This window comes from Macaca thibetana, chromosome 16 (genome assembly GCF_024542745.1).
Source record: "Macaca thibetana thibetana isolate TM-01 chromosome 16, ASM2454274v1, whole genome shotgun sequence".
In the NCBI taxonomy this organism is placed as follows: domain Eukaryota; kingdom Metazoa; phylum Chordata; class Mammalia; order Primates; family Cercopithecidae; genus Macaca; species Macaca thibetana.
The window spans coordinates 20,219,648-20,238,933 of NC_065593.1; the positions used below are offsets into that span (position 1 = coordinate 20,219,648).

At 56.0% G+C, this 19,286-nt stretch overlaps 1 protein-coding gene across 4 annotated transcripts in view; it reads left to right on the forward strand.

Moving 5' to 3' along the window:
• ABR (ABR activator of RhoGEF and GTPase) overlaps positions 1 to 19,286 on the forward strand; it is a 230,897-nt gene that overhangs the window by 137,510 nt on the left and 74,101 nt on the right. For all 4 annotated transcript variants that reach the window (XM_050763519.1, XM_050763522.1, XM_050763520.1 and 1 more), the window contains 3 exons: positions 3,675 to 3,860; positions 14,338 to 14,445; positions 18,777 to 18,837. In XM_050763519.1, coding sequence (XP_050619476.1) covers positions 3,675 to 3,860; positions 14,338 to 14,445; positions 18,777 to 18,837 — 355 coding nt within the window. The remainder of the gene's footprint in view (positions 1 to 3,674; positions 3,861 to 14,337; positions 14,446 to 18,776; positions 18,838 to 19,286) is intronic.

A 19,286-nucleotide genomic window follows, 5' to 3' on the forward strand; every position in this document is an offset into this window, starting at 1 on the left:
CACTGGCAAGTGAGAACCGGCCCAGGCCCGTCTTCCTGAGAAGCAGCTGGGCTGGGAGCCAGGGTGGAGGTCACTCGGGGTCCTCTCCGAGAACTCTCATGGTGAAATGGAGAGCCGGGGCCTGCCCTTGCCTCTGTAGCAGGACTGGGGAGGAGGGGGTGCCTGAGTGGTGTGCTAGCACTTTGGCAGAACGGCTGTGCCGTGCCAAAGCTCAGTGTGGGTCACCGTGGCTTTCAGTCCACCCTCCTGCCCCGAGCCCATGTGGGACTTCACCAGAGAAAAATAACGGCCTTAAGGGTCCTGGCCAGCAAAGGACACACACCCAGCCCTGTCCCCTCCCACCAAGTGAAATCAGAAGTAAGAGCCAAGGTCCCCATTGTGTCATGAGAACCATCTGATGCCCCAAACACAGGCCCCGTCCTTGTGACTGGCTGTGGGTGAGCGTCCATTTCTTCCCCTTTTGCAGACAGGGTGGGAAGTTTAGAAGGAAGCAGAACCACTGTGTCTTGTCTTGGCGTGGGTGGCAGACGAGCGCGTCCTCGGCGGCTTCTGAGAAATCCTGTCTCCTTGGCCTTCCTGCTTCCCTGTTCCCTCCTCAGTGGGGACTGCATCAAGGCAGGGACAAGAATTCATGGATTTGGGGACTTTGTGGCGACGTGGGCTCCTCTGTGGGGTCCTGCGTCGAGGTGAAAAGGATAAACTCTTAGGACTATGTCAATCCTGAAACTCCATGTCCCTCATGGAGGGTGGGAAGTCCCCAAAGCTTTCAGCTCACCCACCTGGACTTGGGGGGACACTCTTCCCTTGCTCCTGCCCCCCAGTGCCTTCTGTTCCCCTGTCTGGGATGCCTCCCTACCCCCCTACTCCTCCACCTGCTGAGCTCTCCAAGGCCCTGGTATGGCTTCCTCCTCCATGCAGCCCTCCAGGCTGCTCCAGCACAACTTTGGAACCACATGGTTGGTGTGCACAGTCAGTCACATTGTCCATAGTCATTTTATCTGTATTGGTCCATTTCACCCAACTGGATTATAAAGGTCTCAGCTGGGGGTGGTAGCTCACGCCCGTCATCCCAACACTTCAAGAGGCTGAGGCAGGTGGATCACTTGAGGTCAGGAGTTCGAGACCAGGCTGACCAATATCGTGAAACCCCGTCTCTACTAAAACTACAGAAAATTGCCGGGCATGATAACGCATGCCTGTGATCCCAGCTACTACTCGGGAGGCTGAGGTGGGATAATTGCTCGAACTTGGGAGGCGGAGGTTGCAGTGAGCTGAGATTGCTTCACTGCACTCCAGCCTGGGTGACAGAGTGAGACTCTGTCTCAAAACAAAAAAAACAAAACAAAACAAAAATGCAGTCTGGGACCATGGTCATGTGTGCACTGACCGGAATGTCAGTAGGTAGCGCATGGCCGTATTATCCCAGTTTCACAAACGAGTCTGCTGGTGACAGGAAGCCCGGGGACCCTGAGTGATGTGCCCACAGCAGAGCTGGGACTGAAGCCCACGCTGCCTGGCCTGCACCAGGTTGAACCCCATGCGTTTGCCTAGCAAGGACCGGATGCTGAGAGGCCACTGGTTCTAGCATGGCAACAGTCAGAAGGAGGGGCCTGCTCTGTCCTGCGTGGATTGTTGCATCTGGGCTTTTTAGAGCTCAGAGGATGAGGGAGCCAGAAGGCAGAGCACCATCTGGGTGTCTGAGTAGATGAGAATTCTTCCAGCGAATGTGAGTTCTGCCTCCATCAGAGTGAGGTGATGTGAATGAGTAGATGAGACGTCATCAGATGTGAGGCTGGAGTGAGGCTGGACCTGGACCTTGCCGTGGTTGGCTGGAGCTGGTGATGGCTCCAGAGGGAGCTGGCGATGGCTTTGGTGTTCCCTTCAGTGCAGCATTTTCAGCAGTGGAGTCACCCATTGTCTGCTAGAATACTTCTCTTGTCGGAAAGCTCGCTACTTAATCCTATGGGGGACGGCTCTCGTGAGCCCAAATCTCATCCCATAACTTTTCCCCACTGTTCCTGGGTCTGCAGAGCAACCCAGACTAAGTCTAAGACTCTTTTTTGTTTTTGGAGACAGTCTCGCTCTGTCGCCCAGGCTGGAGTGCAGTGGCGCAATCTCGGCTCACTGCAACCTCTGCCTCCTGAGTTTAAGCGATTCTCCTGCCTCAGCCTCCTAAGTAGCTGGGATTACAGGTGGCTGCCACCATGCCCGGCTAATTTTTGTAGTTTTAGTAGAGATTGGGTTTCACCATGTTGGTCAGGCTGGTCTCAAACACCTGGCCTCAGGTGATCCACCCGCATTGGCCTCCCAAATTACTGGGATGACAGGCATGAGCCACCGCGCCCGGCCAAGTCTAAGCCTCTTTTTTCGTTTTTGGAGACAGACTCTTGCTCTGCTGCCCAGGCTGGAGCACAGTGGCACGATCTTGACTCACTGCAACCTCTGCCTCCCAGGTTCAAGCAATTATCCTGCCTCAGCCTCCCGAGTAGCTGGGACTACAGGTGCGTGTCACCACGCCTGGCTAATTTTTGTAGTTTTAGTAGAGACAGGGTTTCACCATGTTGGTCAGGCTCACTTGTCTCGAACTCCTGGCCTCCCAAAGTGCTGGGATGACAGGTGTGAGCCACTGCGCCCGGCCAAGTCTAAGCCTCTTTCCACGTGGCCTTCGGTAGGTGAAGAACATCAACAGAATCCAACATGGCTGCTGTCCTCCTGGCCGCCCTGCCCTTCCCTGCCACGCCTTCCCTGTACAGCTGGTTATCAGGCCCTGTCTCCTGCAATGGCCTTTGCAGTACAGCCTGGGCATCTCTGTTTTTTTTTTTTTTTTTCTGATTATTCTTATTTACTCATTATAGGTGATTTATAAAATGCAGAGAACCACACTGAGGAAATGCCTGCACATCCCATTATCCCACAGTCCCGCCGCTGGGCTGGAAGGTGATGGCGTCAGCTTGGGTGCTGGGGGTTGGTCTCTGTTGTCTGCCATCTCACCGTCTACACTGGCAGGGCCTGGAGCATCTTGGTATAGACAGGCAGGCGTTCAGAAAGAGTCTGAGACTGGAGACCCCTGCCATGCGCTGTGGGAAGGACCACCACGGTCGCTTAGCATGTCTACCACGGGAGTGGGATGCAGTGGGAGACACGCGAACCCCCATCTCTTTCCCTATGCCAAGTGACGGGAACTTGGAGTATCATTGAGGCCAAGACTGGTCTTGAGTAACTTCGGGTCCCTACCCTCTGAGTCCCAGAACCACGTTCTGTTTCTTGTAAGGAAATAGCTATGGGCTTGAGTTCCCAGTCAACCCTCCCTTCCACTGAAGTGTGACAAGGAGCTTATGACTTGGGGCACAGGATATTGTGGAAGAAAGACGTGGATCCTGTTAACCCAGTACAGGCCGCTGCTGAGCTCAGGTGCGTGGTAGGGGAGTGAGCCCCGGCACCACCCCTCGGGCCTGGCAGAGCTGCCGGGCCAGGTTCCTGCCGTTCAGTGTGTGGCTTGTTGGGGCCTGTGGCAGTGGCTCCTTGATACAAAGCTCGTTTCAGTGCCCTGCCTTTGGCGGCCTTGTCTGGGCAGGACTTGGGCAGCGGGAAGGACTAATGATCGGCCTCGGGGCTTGCCGACACTCTGGTTTATTTACCCCGACCTCTGCTCTTTCTTCCCGTCTTTCTCCCAGCCCATGAAACCCCTGAAGGCCACCGCCACCACCTCCCAGCCCGTGCTCACCATCCAGCAGATCGAGACCATCTTCTACAAGATCCAGGACATCTACGAGATCCACAAGGAGTTCTACGACAACCTGTGCCCCAAGGTGCAACAGTGGGACAGCCAGGTCACCATGGGCCACCTCTTCCAGAAGCTGGTGAGTCCCCCAGTGATGGAGGGTCCTCACGCGGGGCCTCAGCGGAGTCGAGAGTGTTGAGGGAGAGGACGGGACAGCCCTCTTGGACTCCTTGAAGGCCTGAGTCGTCTCTGAGTTCTGGAGGAAAGCCTGGGCCTGTGTGTTAATGGGGCACCCAGGGCCGGTGCCTTGACTCTAGGCCTCCCCGGTGCAGCCTTGGGAGCTTCTAGGGCTGGTGGAGACGGGCTGTGTGGATAGATATTTCTAGGGGTGGTGGAGACGGGCTGGGTGGATAGATACTTCTAGGGCTGGTGGAGATGGGCTGGGTGGATGGGCGCTTCTAGGGCTGGTGGAGACGGGCTGTGTGGATAGATATTTCTAGGGGTGGTGGAGACGGGCTGGGTGGATGGGTACTTCTAGGGCTGGTGGAGACGGGCCGGGTGGATGGGTACTTCTAGGGCTGGTGGAGACGGGCCGGGTGGATGGGTACTTCTAGGGCTGGTGGAGACGGGCTGTGTGGATAGATACTTCTAGGGGTGGTGGAGACGGGCTGTGTGGATAGATACTTCTAGGGGTGGTGGAGATGGGCTGGGTGGATAGATACTTCTAGGACTGGTGGAGACGGGCTGGGTGGATAGATACTTCTAGGGGTGGTGGAGACAGGCTGTGTGGATAGATACTTCTAGGGCTGGTGGAGACGGGCTGTGTGGATAGATACTTCTAGGGCTGGTGGAGACGGGCTGTGTGGATAGATACTTCTAGGGCTGGTGGAGACGGGCTATGTGGATAGATACTTCTAGGGGTGGTGGAGACGGGCTGTGTGGATAGATACTTCTAGGGGTGGTGGAGACGGGCTGGGTGGATGGGCGCTTCTAGGGGTGGTGGAGACGGGCTGTGTGGATAGATACTTCTAGGGGTGGTGGAGACGGGCTGTGTGGATAGATACTTCTAGGGCTGGTGGAGACGGGCTGGGTGGATAGATACTTCTAGGGGTGGTGGAGACGGGCTGTGTGGATAGATACTTCTAGGGCTGGTGGAGACGGGCTGGGTGGATAGATACTTCTAGGGCTGGTGGAGACGGGCTGTGTGGATAGATACTTCTAGGGGTGGTGGAGACGGGCTGTGTGGATAGATACTTCTAGGGCTGGTGGAGACGGGCTGGGTGGATAGATACTTCTAGGGCTGGTGGAGACGGGCTGGGTGGATAGATACTTCTAGGGCTGGTGGAGACGGGCTGTGTGGATAGATACTTCTAGGGCTGGTGGAGACGGGCTGGGTGGATAGATACTTCTAGGGCTGGTGGAGACGGGCTATGTGGATAGATACTTCTAGGGGTGGTGGAGACGGGCTGTGTGGATAGATACTTCTAGGGGTGGTGGAGACGGGCTGGGTGGATGGGCGCTTCTAGGGGTGGTGGAGACGGGCTGTGTGGATAGATACTTCTAGGGGTGGTGGAGACGGGCTGTGTGGATAGATACTTCTAGGGCTGGTGGAGACGGGCTGTGTGGATAGATACTTCTAGGGCTGGTGGAGACGGGCTGGGTGGATGGGCGCTTCTAGGGCTGGTGGAGACGGGCCGGGTGGATAGATACTTCTAGGGGTGGTGGAGACGGGCTGGGTGGATGGGCGCTTCTAGGGCTGGTGGAGACGGGCTGGGTGGATAGATATTTCTAGGGCTGGTGGAGACGGGCTGTGTGGATAGATACTTCTAGGGGTGGTGGAGACGGGCTGGGTGGATAGGTATTTCTAGGGCTGGTGGAGACGGGCCGGGTGGATAGATACTTCTAGGACTGGTGGAGACGGGCTATGTGGATAGATACTTCTAGGGGTGGTGGAGACGGGCTGTGTGGATAGATACTTCTAGGGGTGGTGGAGACGGGCTGGGTGGATGGGCGCTTCTAGGGGTGGTGGAGACGGGCTGTGTGGATAGATACTTCTAGGGGTGGTGGAGACGGGCTGTGTGGATAGATACTTCTAGGGGTGGTGGAGACGGGCTGTGTGGATAGATACTTCTAGGGGTGGTGGAGACGGGCTGTGTGGATAGATACTTCTAGGGGTGGTGGAGACGGGCTGGGTGGATGGGCGCTTCTAGGGGTGGTGGAGACAGGCTGTGTGGATAGATACTTCTAGGGGTGGTGGAGACGGGCTGTGTGGATAGATACTTCTAAGGGTGGTGGAGACGGGCTGTGTGGATAGATACTTCTAGGGGTGGTGGAGACGGGCTGTGTGGATAGATACTTCTAGGGGTGGTGGAGACGGGCTGTGTGGATAGATACTTCTAGGGCTGGTGGAGACGGGCTGGGTGGATGGGTGCTTCTAGGGCTGGTGGAGACGGGCCGGGTGGATAGATACTTCTAGGGCTGGTGGAGACGGGCTGGGTGGATGGGCGCTTCTAGGGCTGGTGGAGACGGGCTGTGTGGATAGATACTTCTAGGGCTGGTGGAGACGGGCTGTGTGGATAGATACTTCTAGGGGTGGTGGAGACGGGCTGGGTGGATGGGCGCTTCTAGGGGTGGTGGAGACGGGCTGGGTGGATGGGTGCTTCTAGGGCTGGTGGAGACGGGCCGGGTGGATCGATACTTCTAGGGCTGGTGGAGACGGGCCGGGTGGATGGGTGCTTCTGTGGGAGCACCATCTCTCTCTCCGAGGGTGCTCCGTCTCTCTCCCGGAGGGTGCTCCGTGGAACCAGCCCTGGAATGGAGGCTCCTTGCTGGGCTTCTAGTCTCCTTTCCCTCAGTGAACAGAGGGGCACCTGCCGGGTTGGGGGCGCGAGGACTGCTCCCCTGAGACCTCAGGGATTCACTGCATCTCAGTGCTGCCTCTGTAAAAGGAAGCAGTTGGACCCATCAGCCAGTGATCCTCTCCTGAGGTCCCAAGAGCAGAAAGCACTAAAGCCCAGCCCTGCCCAGCATTGCAGGGTTGGGAGTGGCAGGAGTGGTGGGTTAACATGCGGATTTCGTGTTGGAAAATGCTCACGGAGTCTTCTGGTTCCCTGTGTTTCTGTGACACCCTCTTCCCCAGCTCTGCCCCATCTCTGGCTGTGTCCCCTGGAGGACCCCCAGGTCAGACCCATGGAGCCCCCTCCCCAGCTCTCCTACGTAATGTCTGACAGCCCAGCAGGCAAGAGGGAGACTGGAAGTCCAGGCCGCGGTTCTTCTCTGGGTGTGAGTGGCCAGAGGACCTTCTTCTCCTCCACTGCCCTGTTCTCTGGGTGTGAGTGGCTGGAGGCCGTCTCCTCCTCCCCTGCCCTATTGGGCTGAATGGACAGGGCTTTGCCTTTCTCACACTGGAGAAGATTCTCCTGCTTGGACACGCCTAGGGCTTCCAGCCGAGTGTGTTCACAGCTGAGCTCCTTGTCTCTGAAGTTATCTGCTCCGCTTCCTGCCTTTATCTCAGTGAGTGCTTCAGACTCGTTCTTGCTGCCTCCCTCCCCCCACCTGTCCTGTGGAGTCCACTTTTTGGCCATTGCTCACCGCTGCCTTTTCCTTTTCTTGGCCACCCATGGCCCTCACCTGGACAGCTGTGTGTCTTCCTTTGTGGCTCCTGGCTCCTGCCTCCAGGCCCACTCCCCTCCCACCCCCACCTCTCCTTAGAGGGGAGAGAGTCACTGAAAACCCTGACAGCCCCTTCAGTGGCTCCCCACGGCCCTCGGATGAAGGCCAGGCTCCGAGGAATGGCTCGAGAGACCCTTTGCACACTGACCTGTGTCCAGCCCTGGCCTTGGCAGCTTCCTCCCCGCACCTCTGTGCTTCCTGACTCTGGACTTTCTGTTCTCAGTTCCCAGGGCAGGCGCTTTCTTAACTCTTCGTACTCGAGGCCCCACCTGCCTGAAATGTCCTTCGCCCTCTCCTCTGGCTTCCCCTGGTCAGCTCCCAGCTTAGAAGGGACCTTCTCCGAGAAGGCTTTCCAGGCCCCCAGATGCAGGCCTCGTGCCAGTCCCCATAGTGAGCACGGGTGACTGCCTGACTCACCCGAACCACAGCGAGCTCCAGGAGGACGGGCTGACTTTCTTCTTTTGTTGAGTCAGAGTCCCGCTGTGTCGCCCAGGCTGGAGTGCAGTGGTGCGATCTCGGCTCACTACAAGCTCCGTGTCCTGGGTTCACACCATTCTCCTGCCTCAGCCTCCCAAGTCCTTGGCATTACAGGTACCTGCCACCACGCCCAGCTAAATTTTGTAGATTTAGTAGAGACAGGGTTTCGCCACGTTGGCCAGGCTGGTCTTGAACTCCTGACCTCAGGCTATCCACCCGCCTCAGCCTCCCAAAGTGCTGGGATTACAGGCGTGAGCCACCGCGCCTGGCCTGCATTTTCTTCTTAGACCCCCGGAACCAGCCCAGTGGTCGCTCCATGAATGAGTGAATGCACCGTGACCTTGACCACTGGGCCTGGGGAGAACCCGGAGGGGCATCGAGGGAGACGTCACAGGCCCCGAGGTTTCTGTCCTGAGAGCCCTGTTTCTCAAGCACAGCTTCTAGAGCCAGATCACAAAGTAGGCTTGAATCCCAGCTCTGCCAGATTAAACCTGCACCTGGGCAACTTACCCAACCGCTCTGCATCAGCTTCCTCATCTGTAAAAATGAGGATAGTGATAGTGTTTCCCTCATTGGGTGATTCTGAGGAGTTAATATCTGAAAAGTGCATGGAGCTGAGTGTGGTGGCTGATACCCATAATCCCAGCACTTTGGGAGGCTGAGGCCGGAGGATCACTTGAGGCTTAGAGTTCAAGCCCAGCCTGGGCAACATAGCAAGACCCTGGCTCTACAAAGAAATAGAATAGGCCTGACCGGGCGCGGTGGCTCACGCCTGTAATCCCAGCATTTTGGGAGGCCGAGGCGGGTGGATCATGAGGTCAGTAGTTCGAGACCAGCCTGGCCTACGTGGTGGAACCCCGTCTCTACTCAAAATACAAAAAAATTAGCCGGGCCTGGTGGCAGGCGCCTGTAGTCTCAGTTACTCAGGAGGCTGAGGCGGGAGAATCGCTTGAACCTGGGAGGTGGAGGTTGCAGTGAGCTGAGATTGCGCCACTGCACTCCAGCTTGGGCGACAGACTGAGACTCCATCTCAAAAAAAAAAAAAAAAAGGAATAGGCTTGGGGCAGGGGCTTACGCCTATAATCCCAGCATTTGGTGGCCAAGGTGGGCAGATCACCTGAAGTCAGGAGTTCAAGACCAGCCTGGCCAACATGGTGAAACTCTGTCTCTACTAAAAATACAAAAATTAGCCAGGCGTGATAACGCACACCTGTGATCCTCCAGCCTCGGGAGGCTGAGGTGGGAGAATTGCTTGAACTCAGGAGGCAGAGGTTACAGTGAGCCGAGATTGTGCTACTCCACTCCAGCCTGGGCAACAAGAGCAAGACTCTGTCTCAAAGAAAGAAATGTAATAAAATAAAGGAAAAGGAAAAGTGCTTGGAACAGGGCCTGGAGCATCATAAATTAATAAGTACTTAGTAACTAGTCATTATCATCAGTGCCATTATTATTATTATTATTAAATCGGGAAGAGGCACCCCAGAAGGTATCCTTTCAAGGGAATGCCACACTCTGGTTCTAGCAGATCCACCTGCTTCCTCCCATTCAGGGATGATGAACACCTGTCATCACTGCCTGCTCGCCTGAGCCGAGTGGCCTGGGGGGCATCCTCTCCTCATCCCTCAGGAGTAGAAGAGAGCAAGCCCAGGGTTGTTGGAAACACTGTCACAGTTTATCTTTGTCACGTGGACCTGGCTGTCCCCTCTTCTGGTCTCAGCTCCACAGGCCTGGCCATGAATCTACTACCCACCACCTTCCCTCCCCAGCATTGGGAACTGATGCCTGAGGCCGCTGGGGCTGCAGGCCTGGGAGGACCCGGGTGGAGCCAGGTCAGGCCTGGCATCTGGAGGTGGTTTATTTTCAGCCGAAGTCTCTGGGTATTTGATTATTCGTTACTGAGAGAAGCGAATTAGCATCTCTGCTGTTTGTTTTGTGAGATCACTCCAGTGCCAGGCTGCTGTTTCCAAGCAACCTGCACTTCCCAGTTAATGTACCTGCCAAACCAGGCCTTGGGCCCTACAGCCTGGGGTGACTGTGGCGATGGCAGTCCCGGAGATGACCGTAACCCTGGACTCAGGCCTCCGCACAGCTGGCTCCTGGGAGGGTGGTGTGCCAACCTGGGCCTCCAGGCTTGCTTCTTCTCGTGGGAAAGGGGACAAGAGGGGCCCTTTCCTTGAAGAATCTTGGCGATTTGATTTTGGCTTAGGAAGGCGCTGTCTAGCACATCTTCTGTAGCGTGGGCACTGATGGGCCGGGCCTCAGTACTCCCTGGAAAGCAAAATAAACGCCCTCCCTTCCAGCCCCACCCCCTTTTAAAGTCCAGCCGCGTCCTTTTTAAAGTCTGGCCCTTCTGCAGCTGAGACCTAAATGCCTCTGGCCTTGGCGTCACCCCAAGCATCCCCACTCTCTCTCCCCTCTCTGGCTTTTCCAGATTCTCCCCACTCCTCTGCCCCACCAGCTTCCTCAAAGGGTTCTGCCTCTGTCCTGGGAGGTTCCAGGCTCAGCCGATGCTGCGGCCAGCCTGCCCCCACCCCTACCTCCACCCCCACCCCTACCTCCACCCCGACCCCTACCTCCGCCCCGACCCCTACCTCCGCCCCGACCCCTACCTCCGCCCCCACCCCTACCTCCGCCCCCACCCCTACCTCCGCCCCCACCCCTACCTCCGCCCCCACCCCTACCTCCGCCCCCACCCCTACCTCCGCCCCGACCCCTACCCCCGACCCCTACCTCCGACCCCTACCTCCGCCCCACCCCTACCTCCGCCCCCCACCCCTACCTCCGCCCCACCCCTACCTCCGCCCCCACCCCTACCTCCGCCCCCACCCCTACCTCCGCCCCCCACCCCTACCTCCGCCCCGACCCCTACCTCCGCCCCCACCCCTACCTCCGCCCCCACCCCTACCTCCGCCCCCACCCCTACCTCCACCCCGACCCCTACCTCCGCCCCCATCCCCACCTCAGCCTCTCTGGGTCCTCGGGGAACATGAGGATCCTGCAGAAAGCAGGTGGTCCGGGGTTGGGGTCCACAGCAGCCCACTTCCCCCAGCACCTTGGTGGGAAGCGAGGCCCCTGAGGAGGCCAGGCAGCAGCTGTATCCCCCTTGCTACTGTATTGAAAAACATTTAAACCAGAAACTCTGGAGAATAACACAGCAAAACCTTCTGATGAAGAAAATACAGCGTCACATGTTAAGGTGGAATCTCCCCTCCCTTCCTCCTCCCTTTTGAAGCAGCTACTGGCGTGAATTTGGTGGACAGTCTTCCAGACTGCAGTTTGTGTGCTTACTACATATCTATATTTTGGGTGGCCTGTACTTTAAAAACAAAAAAAGGTCTTGCTATGTTGTCCAGGCTGGACTTGAACTCCTGGGCTCAAGTGATCCTCCCACCTCAGTCTCCCAAGTAGCCAGGGCTTTAGGTATGTGTACCACAGCTCCCAACTGCATGTACTTTAAAAATGTATGTAAGGCCAGGCATGGTAGCTCACTCCCATAATCCCAGCACTTTGGGAACCCAAGGTGGGCGATTACCTGAGGTCAGGAGTTCAAGACCAGCCTGACCAATATGACGAAACCCCATCTCTACTAAAAATACAAAAATTAGCTGGGTGTGGTGGCGGGCGCCTGTAGTCCCAGTTACTCGGGAGGCTGAGGCAGGGAATTGCTTGAAACCCAGGAGGCAGAGGTTGCAGTGAGCCAAGATCGCGCCACTGCACTCCAGCCTGGTGACAGAGCGAGGCTCCATCTCAGGAAAAAAAGTGTATCAGTATACACGTGTATTATGTCACAGTTCAATCCATGTCCGCTTTGGAGCTTGTCAGCAATGCTATGTGTGAATCTGGTGCATCCACGTTCATGGCTGTGCGTGCGGCTTCCCCCGTGTGCGAGCATTTGTTTCCAGTCCCTCCTCTACGAGGAGGAAGAGTGAGGCGGTGAACACCCCTGAGTCCCCTGGGGCACACACAGGCCATTTGTTCCAGAGCGCTGCTGTCTAATGGAAATAGCTTATGAGCCACATACGTCATTTCACATTTTCTAATACCCACCTTTTTTTTGTTTTTTTTGAGACGGAGTCTTGCTCTTGTCGTCCAGGCTGGAGTGCAGCAATGCAATCTGGGCTCATTGCAACCTCCACCTGCTGTGTTCAAGTGATTTTCCTGCCTTGACCTCCGGCGTAGCTGGGACTATAGACGCCCGCCACCACGCCCGGCTAATTTTGTATCTTTAGTAGAGACGGGGTTTCACCATTTTGGCCAGGCTGGTCTTGAACTCCCAACTTCAGGTGATCTGTCCGCCTCAGCCTCCCAAAGTGCTGGGATTACAGGTGTGAGCCACCGCGCCTGGCCCCTAATACCCACATTTTTATAAGTAAAAATAGGCAGGTGAAATTAATTTTGAGAATATCTTTTATTTATTCCCGCAGATCCAAATATTATTTCAACGTGTGTAATTAGTATTTAAAAATTAACGAGGTAGTTTACATTCTCTTTCACATACTAAGCCTTTGGAACCCCCTGTGTGTTTTACATGTCCGGCACATCTCAGTGTGAACCGACCCTGTCTCAGGTAGCTTGGCAGCCTCACGTAGCTGGTGGCTGCTGTACTGAACAATACAGCTCTGCGGTTTGTATGTAGAAGTGGATTTGCTAAGCAGTAGATGGCTGTGCCTATTCTCAGCTTTATTAGTTCAACTGAAAATAGGCCTGGCCTATTTTCAGCTTTATTAGTTATTAACAAATTGCTCTCCAAATAATTGTACTAATTTACACTCCCCCAAGTAGTCTGTAAGAGTTTAAATTGGCCGGGCGCGGTGGCTCACGTCTGTCATCTCAGCACTTTGGGAGGCTGAGGCAGGCGGATCACCTGAGGTCAGGAGTTCGAGACCAGCCTGGCCAACATGGAGAAACCCTGTCTCTACTAAAAATACAAAACTAGCCGGGTATGGTGGTGGCGCATACCTGTAATCCCAGCTACTCAGGAGGCTAAGGCAAGAGAATCGCTTGAACCCGGGAGGCGGAGGTTGTGGCGAGCCGAGATCCCGTCACTGAACTCCAGCCTGGGCAACAAGAGCAAAACTCCGTGTCAAAAAAAAACAATGAGTTTAAATTTCCACATATGCTTGCCAGCCCTTGCTGTCAATTAGACTTTTAAATTTTGACCCTTCTGATAAGCATAAAATATCTCATGAAGGTTTTAATTTGAATTGCTACCCTTTTGGTCCCTTGAGAGGAAGTGTGTATACACAGCACAGTGAAGGCTTTCCATAAATATTTGGGGAATTGACTTACGGAGCCTCGGTTTCCCCTTTTGCAGAAAGGGGCGATGGGATCTGCCCTGCCTCTCAGAGGAGGCAAGGCTGTATGTGGTTGTGACTCAGGAAAAGCTTTGTGTTAGATTCTGAGTGACAGGCAACGTGTGCTGAGGCTGGGGCTTTGGCTCCTTGGAGGTAGAGGAGGTGGAAGAGGCGAGGACGGGGCCTTGAGGCCAAGGGACATGGAAAGACAGCACCTTCATTTGTTGTTTTGTTTTGTTTTTGAGACAGAGTCTTACTCTGTCACCCAGGCTTCAGTGCAGTGACGCGATCTCCCCTCCCTCGCTTGCCCGTCGGTGAAGTGGTTACTGTAATGGGTAACACTTAGTCTGATATTTGCTTTCCTGCAACTGACATTTTCCCTCTTAATAGAAGATGATCTATTTTATTTATTTTTTTTATTATTCTCTTTCAGGTTAGAGAGAGCAACAGGGGAGGCAAAAAAAAAAAAAAAAGTGAAAGGCCTCCCAGGTTCAAGTGATTCTCCTACTGCAGCCTCCTGAGTAGCTGGGATTACAGGCACGCACCCCCACGCCTGGCTAATTTTTGTATTTTTAGTAGAGAGAGGGTTTCACCATGTTGGCCAGGCTGGTCTGGAACTCCTGACCTCAGGCCTCCCAAAGTGCTGGGATTATAGGCGTGAGCCACCACACCCGGCCAAGACCGCACCTTTAAATGCTGTGCGTCATGCTCCACATGGGGAGGGAGGCCTGAGCAGGCCACACGTGACAGCTCCACCCAGCACACACACACACACCCCTCTCTCCCTGCTCCAGCTAATTCCCGGATGTGAAGGAAGTATGAGACATTAAGGGATTTCAAACCCTGGGAGACCTTGATGGTGCTGAGGAAAGCTGGATGCTGTGAGGAGTTGAATTTCTAGCAGGCCGACAAAGTCGCTAGCCTGGTCTCCCCAACCCCAGACCCCCTGGTGAACCTTATTGGCTGAGCTGGTTTCCATGGAAACTGTCCAGTTCAAAGGGGCACTGTAATATGTTCATCCCTGCGTTTCCCGGAGTTCCCAGCGAGCCCTCTGGAGCTGAGTGAGAGGTTTTCAGTGCACGGGAGCTCCAGGTACTCTGAAGCTTTCATCCATTCATTAATCCTCTCCCCTCCCACCCTCCTCTCCCTCTGTTCCCTGACTCCTCCCTGCAGGCCAGCCAGCTCGGCGTGTACAAAGCATTTGTGGATAACTATAAAGTCGCTCTGGAGACCGCTGAGAAGTGCAGCCAGTCCAACAACCAGTTCCAGAAGATCTCAGAGGTAGGCAGCTCCCTGCACAGCCTCCCTGACGGACACAGGGTTTTGGAGGCTGCTCAGAGCCCTGCAGCCCTTGGGTCTCCCCTCCCTCGCTTGCCCGTCGGTGAAGTGGTTACTGTAATGGGTAACACTTAGCCTGATATTTGCTTTCCTGCACCTGACATTTTCCCTCTTAATAGAGAATGATCTATTTTATTTATTTTTTTATTATTCTTTTTCAGGTTAGAGAGAGGAACAGGGGAGGCAAAAAAAAAAAAACAAAAAAACAAAAAAAATCAAGGCAGTGTTCTCCCACACCACACTGTAGTGACCTTGAGCAAGTCACGTCCCCCCTCTTGGCTTTTATTTCCTGTGCTGTAGAATGAGGGGTTTAGACTTGGCCAGATAATTTTTTTTTTTTTTTTTTTTTTTTCCTGAGACAGAGTCTTGCTCTGTCACCCAGGCTGGAGTGCAGTGGTGCAATCTCAGTTCACTACAATCTCCACCCCCTGGGTTCAAGTGATTCTCCTGCCTCAACCTCCCAAGTAGCTGGGATTACAGGTGCCCACCACCATGCCCGGCTAATTTTTGTATTTTTAGTAGAGATGAGGTTTTGCCGTGTTGGCCAGGTTGGTCTCAGACTCGGGTGATCTGCCCGTCTCAGCCTCCCGAAGTGCTGACGTTACAGGTGTGAGCCACTGAGCCCGGCGTGGCCAGCTAATCCTAACCTTGCTTGATAAGAATCACTGGGGCACTGTTTAAAACACAGATTTTTCAGGCACCTTCCCTGGAGTTTCTGATTCGGAAGTCTTTGGGTGGGGCCCAAGATTCTGTATTTGAACAAGCTTCTGGGTGATTTTTATGATAGGGAATACTTAAGGAAATTCGGACTATAGGTCGTCTTTTAAGGGTGTTGCCAACTCTAGCAAGACTACAATCCCGTAAACACAGAGAGGGCAAGAGCCGCTTATGTGGAGAAGGAGCCTTTGAATCCCTGGCCGGGAACACACGTGCTTCTGCTCCTGTGGCCCAGTCTTCCTCCCGCACTCCCTGTCTGGAAGCACACGTGTTCCTGTGGCCCAGCCTTCCTGGCCCAGAACACGCGTGCTCCTGCCCCTGCAGCCCAGCCTTCCTCCCGCACTCCTTGGCCGGGAACACACGTGCTCCTGCCCCTTCGGACCAGCCTTCCTGGCCCAGAACACGCGTGCTTCAGCCTTTCTCCCGCACTCCCTGGCCGGGAACACGCGTGCTTCTGCCCCTGTGGTCCAGCCTTCCTGGCCCAGAACACGCATGCTTCAGCCTTTCTCCCGCACTCCCTGGCCGGGAACACGCGTGCTTCTGCCCCTGTGGTCCAGCCTTCCTGGCCCAGAACACGCATGCTTCAGCCTTTCTCCCGCACTCCCTGGCTGGGAACACGCGTGCTTCTGCCCCTGCGGCCCAGCCTTCCTCCTGCACTCCTCTGCAGGGCAGAGGTGCAGTCACATCTGCCATCAACTGGCATGGAGGGGACGGTTGCTTAGGATCCTTCAGGACAGAGCCCAGTTCCTCCCTTTGTCCAGAAAGACCTCAGTGACACCCCTAAAGCACTGGCCTTGCAGGAACAGCCCCCAGTTCAGGAAAAGAGAACCTCCATCCTAGAAAGGGGGAGAGGCTTCTGCAGTTTTGGGAGTCCTGCCTTAAAGGCCTCTCTTGGCCCTTTGTGTCCCCATCTCAACTCTAACACTAGAAGAGTTGGGGAAATGCAGGATCGTTTTCCTGAAACTTCAAGAGTGACGGGCGATACCCACGTTTGGAATCCACTGAGAGGCAGTAGAGGAGCTGACAGGTGGAGATGAACATGTCAGCTTCATCACTGTTAAAATGCAGCTTGGAAAATGTGGATTTGTATCTGTAGCCACAGTGAGCTTGCTGGCAGTTCACCTCTGGAATGAAATTATCTGTTGAGGCCGGGCGCGGTGGCTCACACCTGTAATCCCAGCACTTTGGGAGGCCGAGGCAGGCGGATTACCAGAGGTCAGGAGTTTGAGACCAGCCTGGCCAACGTGGCAAAATCCCGTCTCTACTAAAAATACAAAAATGAGCCAGGCGTCGTGGCGTACACCTGTAATCCCAGCTACTTGGGAGGCTGAGACAGGAGAATCACTTGAACCCGAGAGGTGGAGGTTGCAGTGAGCTGAGATCGCACCACTGCACTCCAGTCTGGCGACAACGCGAGACCCTGTCTGAGAGAAAGTATCTATTGAGTCCCTTGCAGGAGTAGGAAACCACAGGCCCCCCCACCCCAACAATGAGGACAGAGCCCACGCCTCTCACCCAGTGTGCAGAGAGAGGACGGCTGACCACAGTTTCTTCTCCCAGACCCATGGAGCAGATGAGTCACCCTCTGCCTGGGAGGACAAAGTGCAGGCTGGGGAAGTCCCTCTCCATGGAGTCAAGAGGCTGGAGAGGCCGGGTGCAGTGGCTCACGCCTGTAATCCCAGCACTTTGGGAGGCCGAGGCGGGAGATTGGCTTGAGTCCAGGAGTTTGAGACCGGCCTGGGCAACATGGTGAAACCCCGTCTCTATTAAAAATACAAATGAAAGGGGCTGGAGAAAGGGTGCTTCCTTCACGGTTTCCAGCCCCACCCGGAAACTACCTGGACTCCTCTGGTCTGTGTTCAGAGCAGCCCTGCCAAGGCTGCCCAAGAACCCAGGGTCAGATATGGTGCAGAGGGTGTGGGGTCTTCCCTTGGCCTGGGCTGACTGCCTGTTCCCTGTGCATAGGCAGAAACCCCCACACCCAACCGTAAGCCCCTCAAAGCCTGCCCACCCCAGAGGGCAGAGCCAGGCCCCTGGCTTTCTGCCAGGTGGCTTCTCATCCTGACTCACTCGATGACGTCCTTGCTTCCTGCTGGTGCTGCCACTTAATTACTGCAATTGGGCTCCTTCTGCAGCAGGAGTGATTTCACACCCCTGGGCTTCACCGGAGGGGGGCGTGAGGAAAAAGTCCCGAAATCTGGGAATCCAGGCACCAGCCAGAGACACAGCCTAGGGATGCTGAGTAACCCCACCCCCCGCCCCCCAAAATACACACGCACCCAAGCTCAGTCTCTGGGAGTTTTCTCTGTCTGGAAGAAACAGCTTGAGACAAAGTAGGAAGTTCCTACTGTCTGGGCGCTTCCTTCCCTGTAGGCCGAGCAGGTGACATCACCTGAGCCCCTGACCTTGGCCTCACCTTGCCCCCTGCCTTCCCCCCCACACCCCTCTTTGAGGCTCCGTGTGCGCGGTCTGCCAAGTGAGGATGGCATTACAGCTCCGGTTGCAGGCTGCACTGTCCTGCTAGCAGAACCTGGGGCTGGAACCTCTCTAAAGGAGGATGAAGAGGCTCGGAGCAGACAAGTCATTCCTGGGGTCTGTTTCCAGTACTCACTACCTGTCGCCTGGCTTGGGGTCCAGGAGTGGCATTGGCTCTTCCTCCCTCGAAGCTTCCTCTCGGGCCCCCAGCACAGGCAGTGGTGGGTGGGGAGTGTCGGGGGTGCTGGGAGCTGAGTGCTCTCTGACGGGGGCAGGATGCAGCTCACTGTCCTGGGGAGCTCCACGTCTCTGCCACAGATCCACCACTTCCCTGCTTCCACTGCGCAGGCGTGTGGAACCCCTCCTTCCTACCTCACGGGTTGCTGATGCCCGAAAGAGCTGCTGGAGTACCTGGCGCTGGTCAGCTCAAACCCTGTCTGCCCTTGGCCGATGTGTAGGGTTCCTGAGTTGGGGTTCCTGAGATGGGTTTCCTGTAATCACGGGGCTCCCTGCCAGCCCCTCTCATCTCTGGGACCTGGAGTCCCTTCCTTCTTGCCCACACCCCAGCCACTGGACTCCACCAGGCTCCAGGAGTTCACAGGTGCGGTGCGGGGGATTATGGTTGCAGAGGCAGCCAATGGCTGTGGGGCTCCTTTGTCTCTGTTCTCTTTTTTTTTTTTTTTTGAGACGGAATCTCACTCTGTTGCCCAGGCTGGAGTGCAGTGGTGCGATCTCAGCTCACTGCAACCTCCGCCTCCCGGGTTCAAGCGATTCTCCTGCCTCAGCCTCCCGAGTAGCTGGGACTACAGGCTTGTGCCACCACACCTGGCTAACTTTTGTATTATTAGTAGAGACGGGGTTTCACCATGTTGGCCAGGCTGGTCTCGAACTCCGGACCTCAGTTGATCCGCCTGCCTCAGCCTCCCAAAGTGCTGGGATGACAGGCGTGAGCCACCGCGCCCAGCCTCTGTTCTCATCCTTGCATCCCGAGTCTCACAGCCCCCCTACCTGCCAGGCTCACGGTAGGGGCTGGGGGCGGTGAGGGACGGAGCAGGCCGTGACTCCTCTCCTCCCTCTGGCAGGAACTCAAAGTGAAAGGTCCCAAGGACTCCAAGGACAGCCACACGTCCGTCACCATGGAAGGTACCTCGGGGAGCGGGCTGGATTACCGGCACCTGCCTTTGTCTGGCTGTGTGGGCGACGGGCTGCATGAACGCAGCGCCCTTCCCCCGTGTGCGCGTGTGAGTGTGAGCGCGCGTGAGTGTGAGCGCGCGTGAGTGTGTGCGCGCACGCGAGGACTCCAGCCTCGTGCCCAGGCAGCCAGCCAGCTACAAACGTGCTCCTCTTCAGGATGCCAGCAGGCCGCTGGGTCCCTCCCTCCCCGCCCCTCCTCCCTCCCCGCCCCTCCTCCCTCCCCGCCCCTCCTCCCCTTCCCCTTCCCTCCTCTCCTCGCCACGCGCCTCCCTCCCCTCCCTCTTGCTGGAAGAGCACTCGGAAGCGGCTGCTCGATGCTGGAGTCTGTGCGGCGGCATCAGCAAGGGGGCTGAGTGGCCGGGCTGCTGGTGGGCGCCGGGGAGCCTGGAGCGATGGCT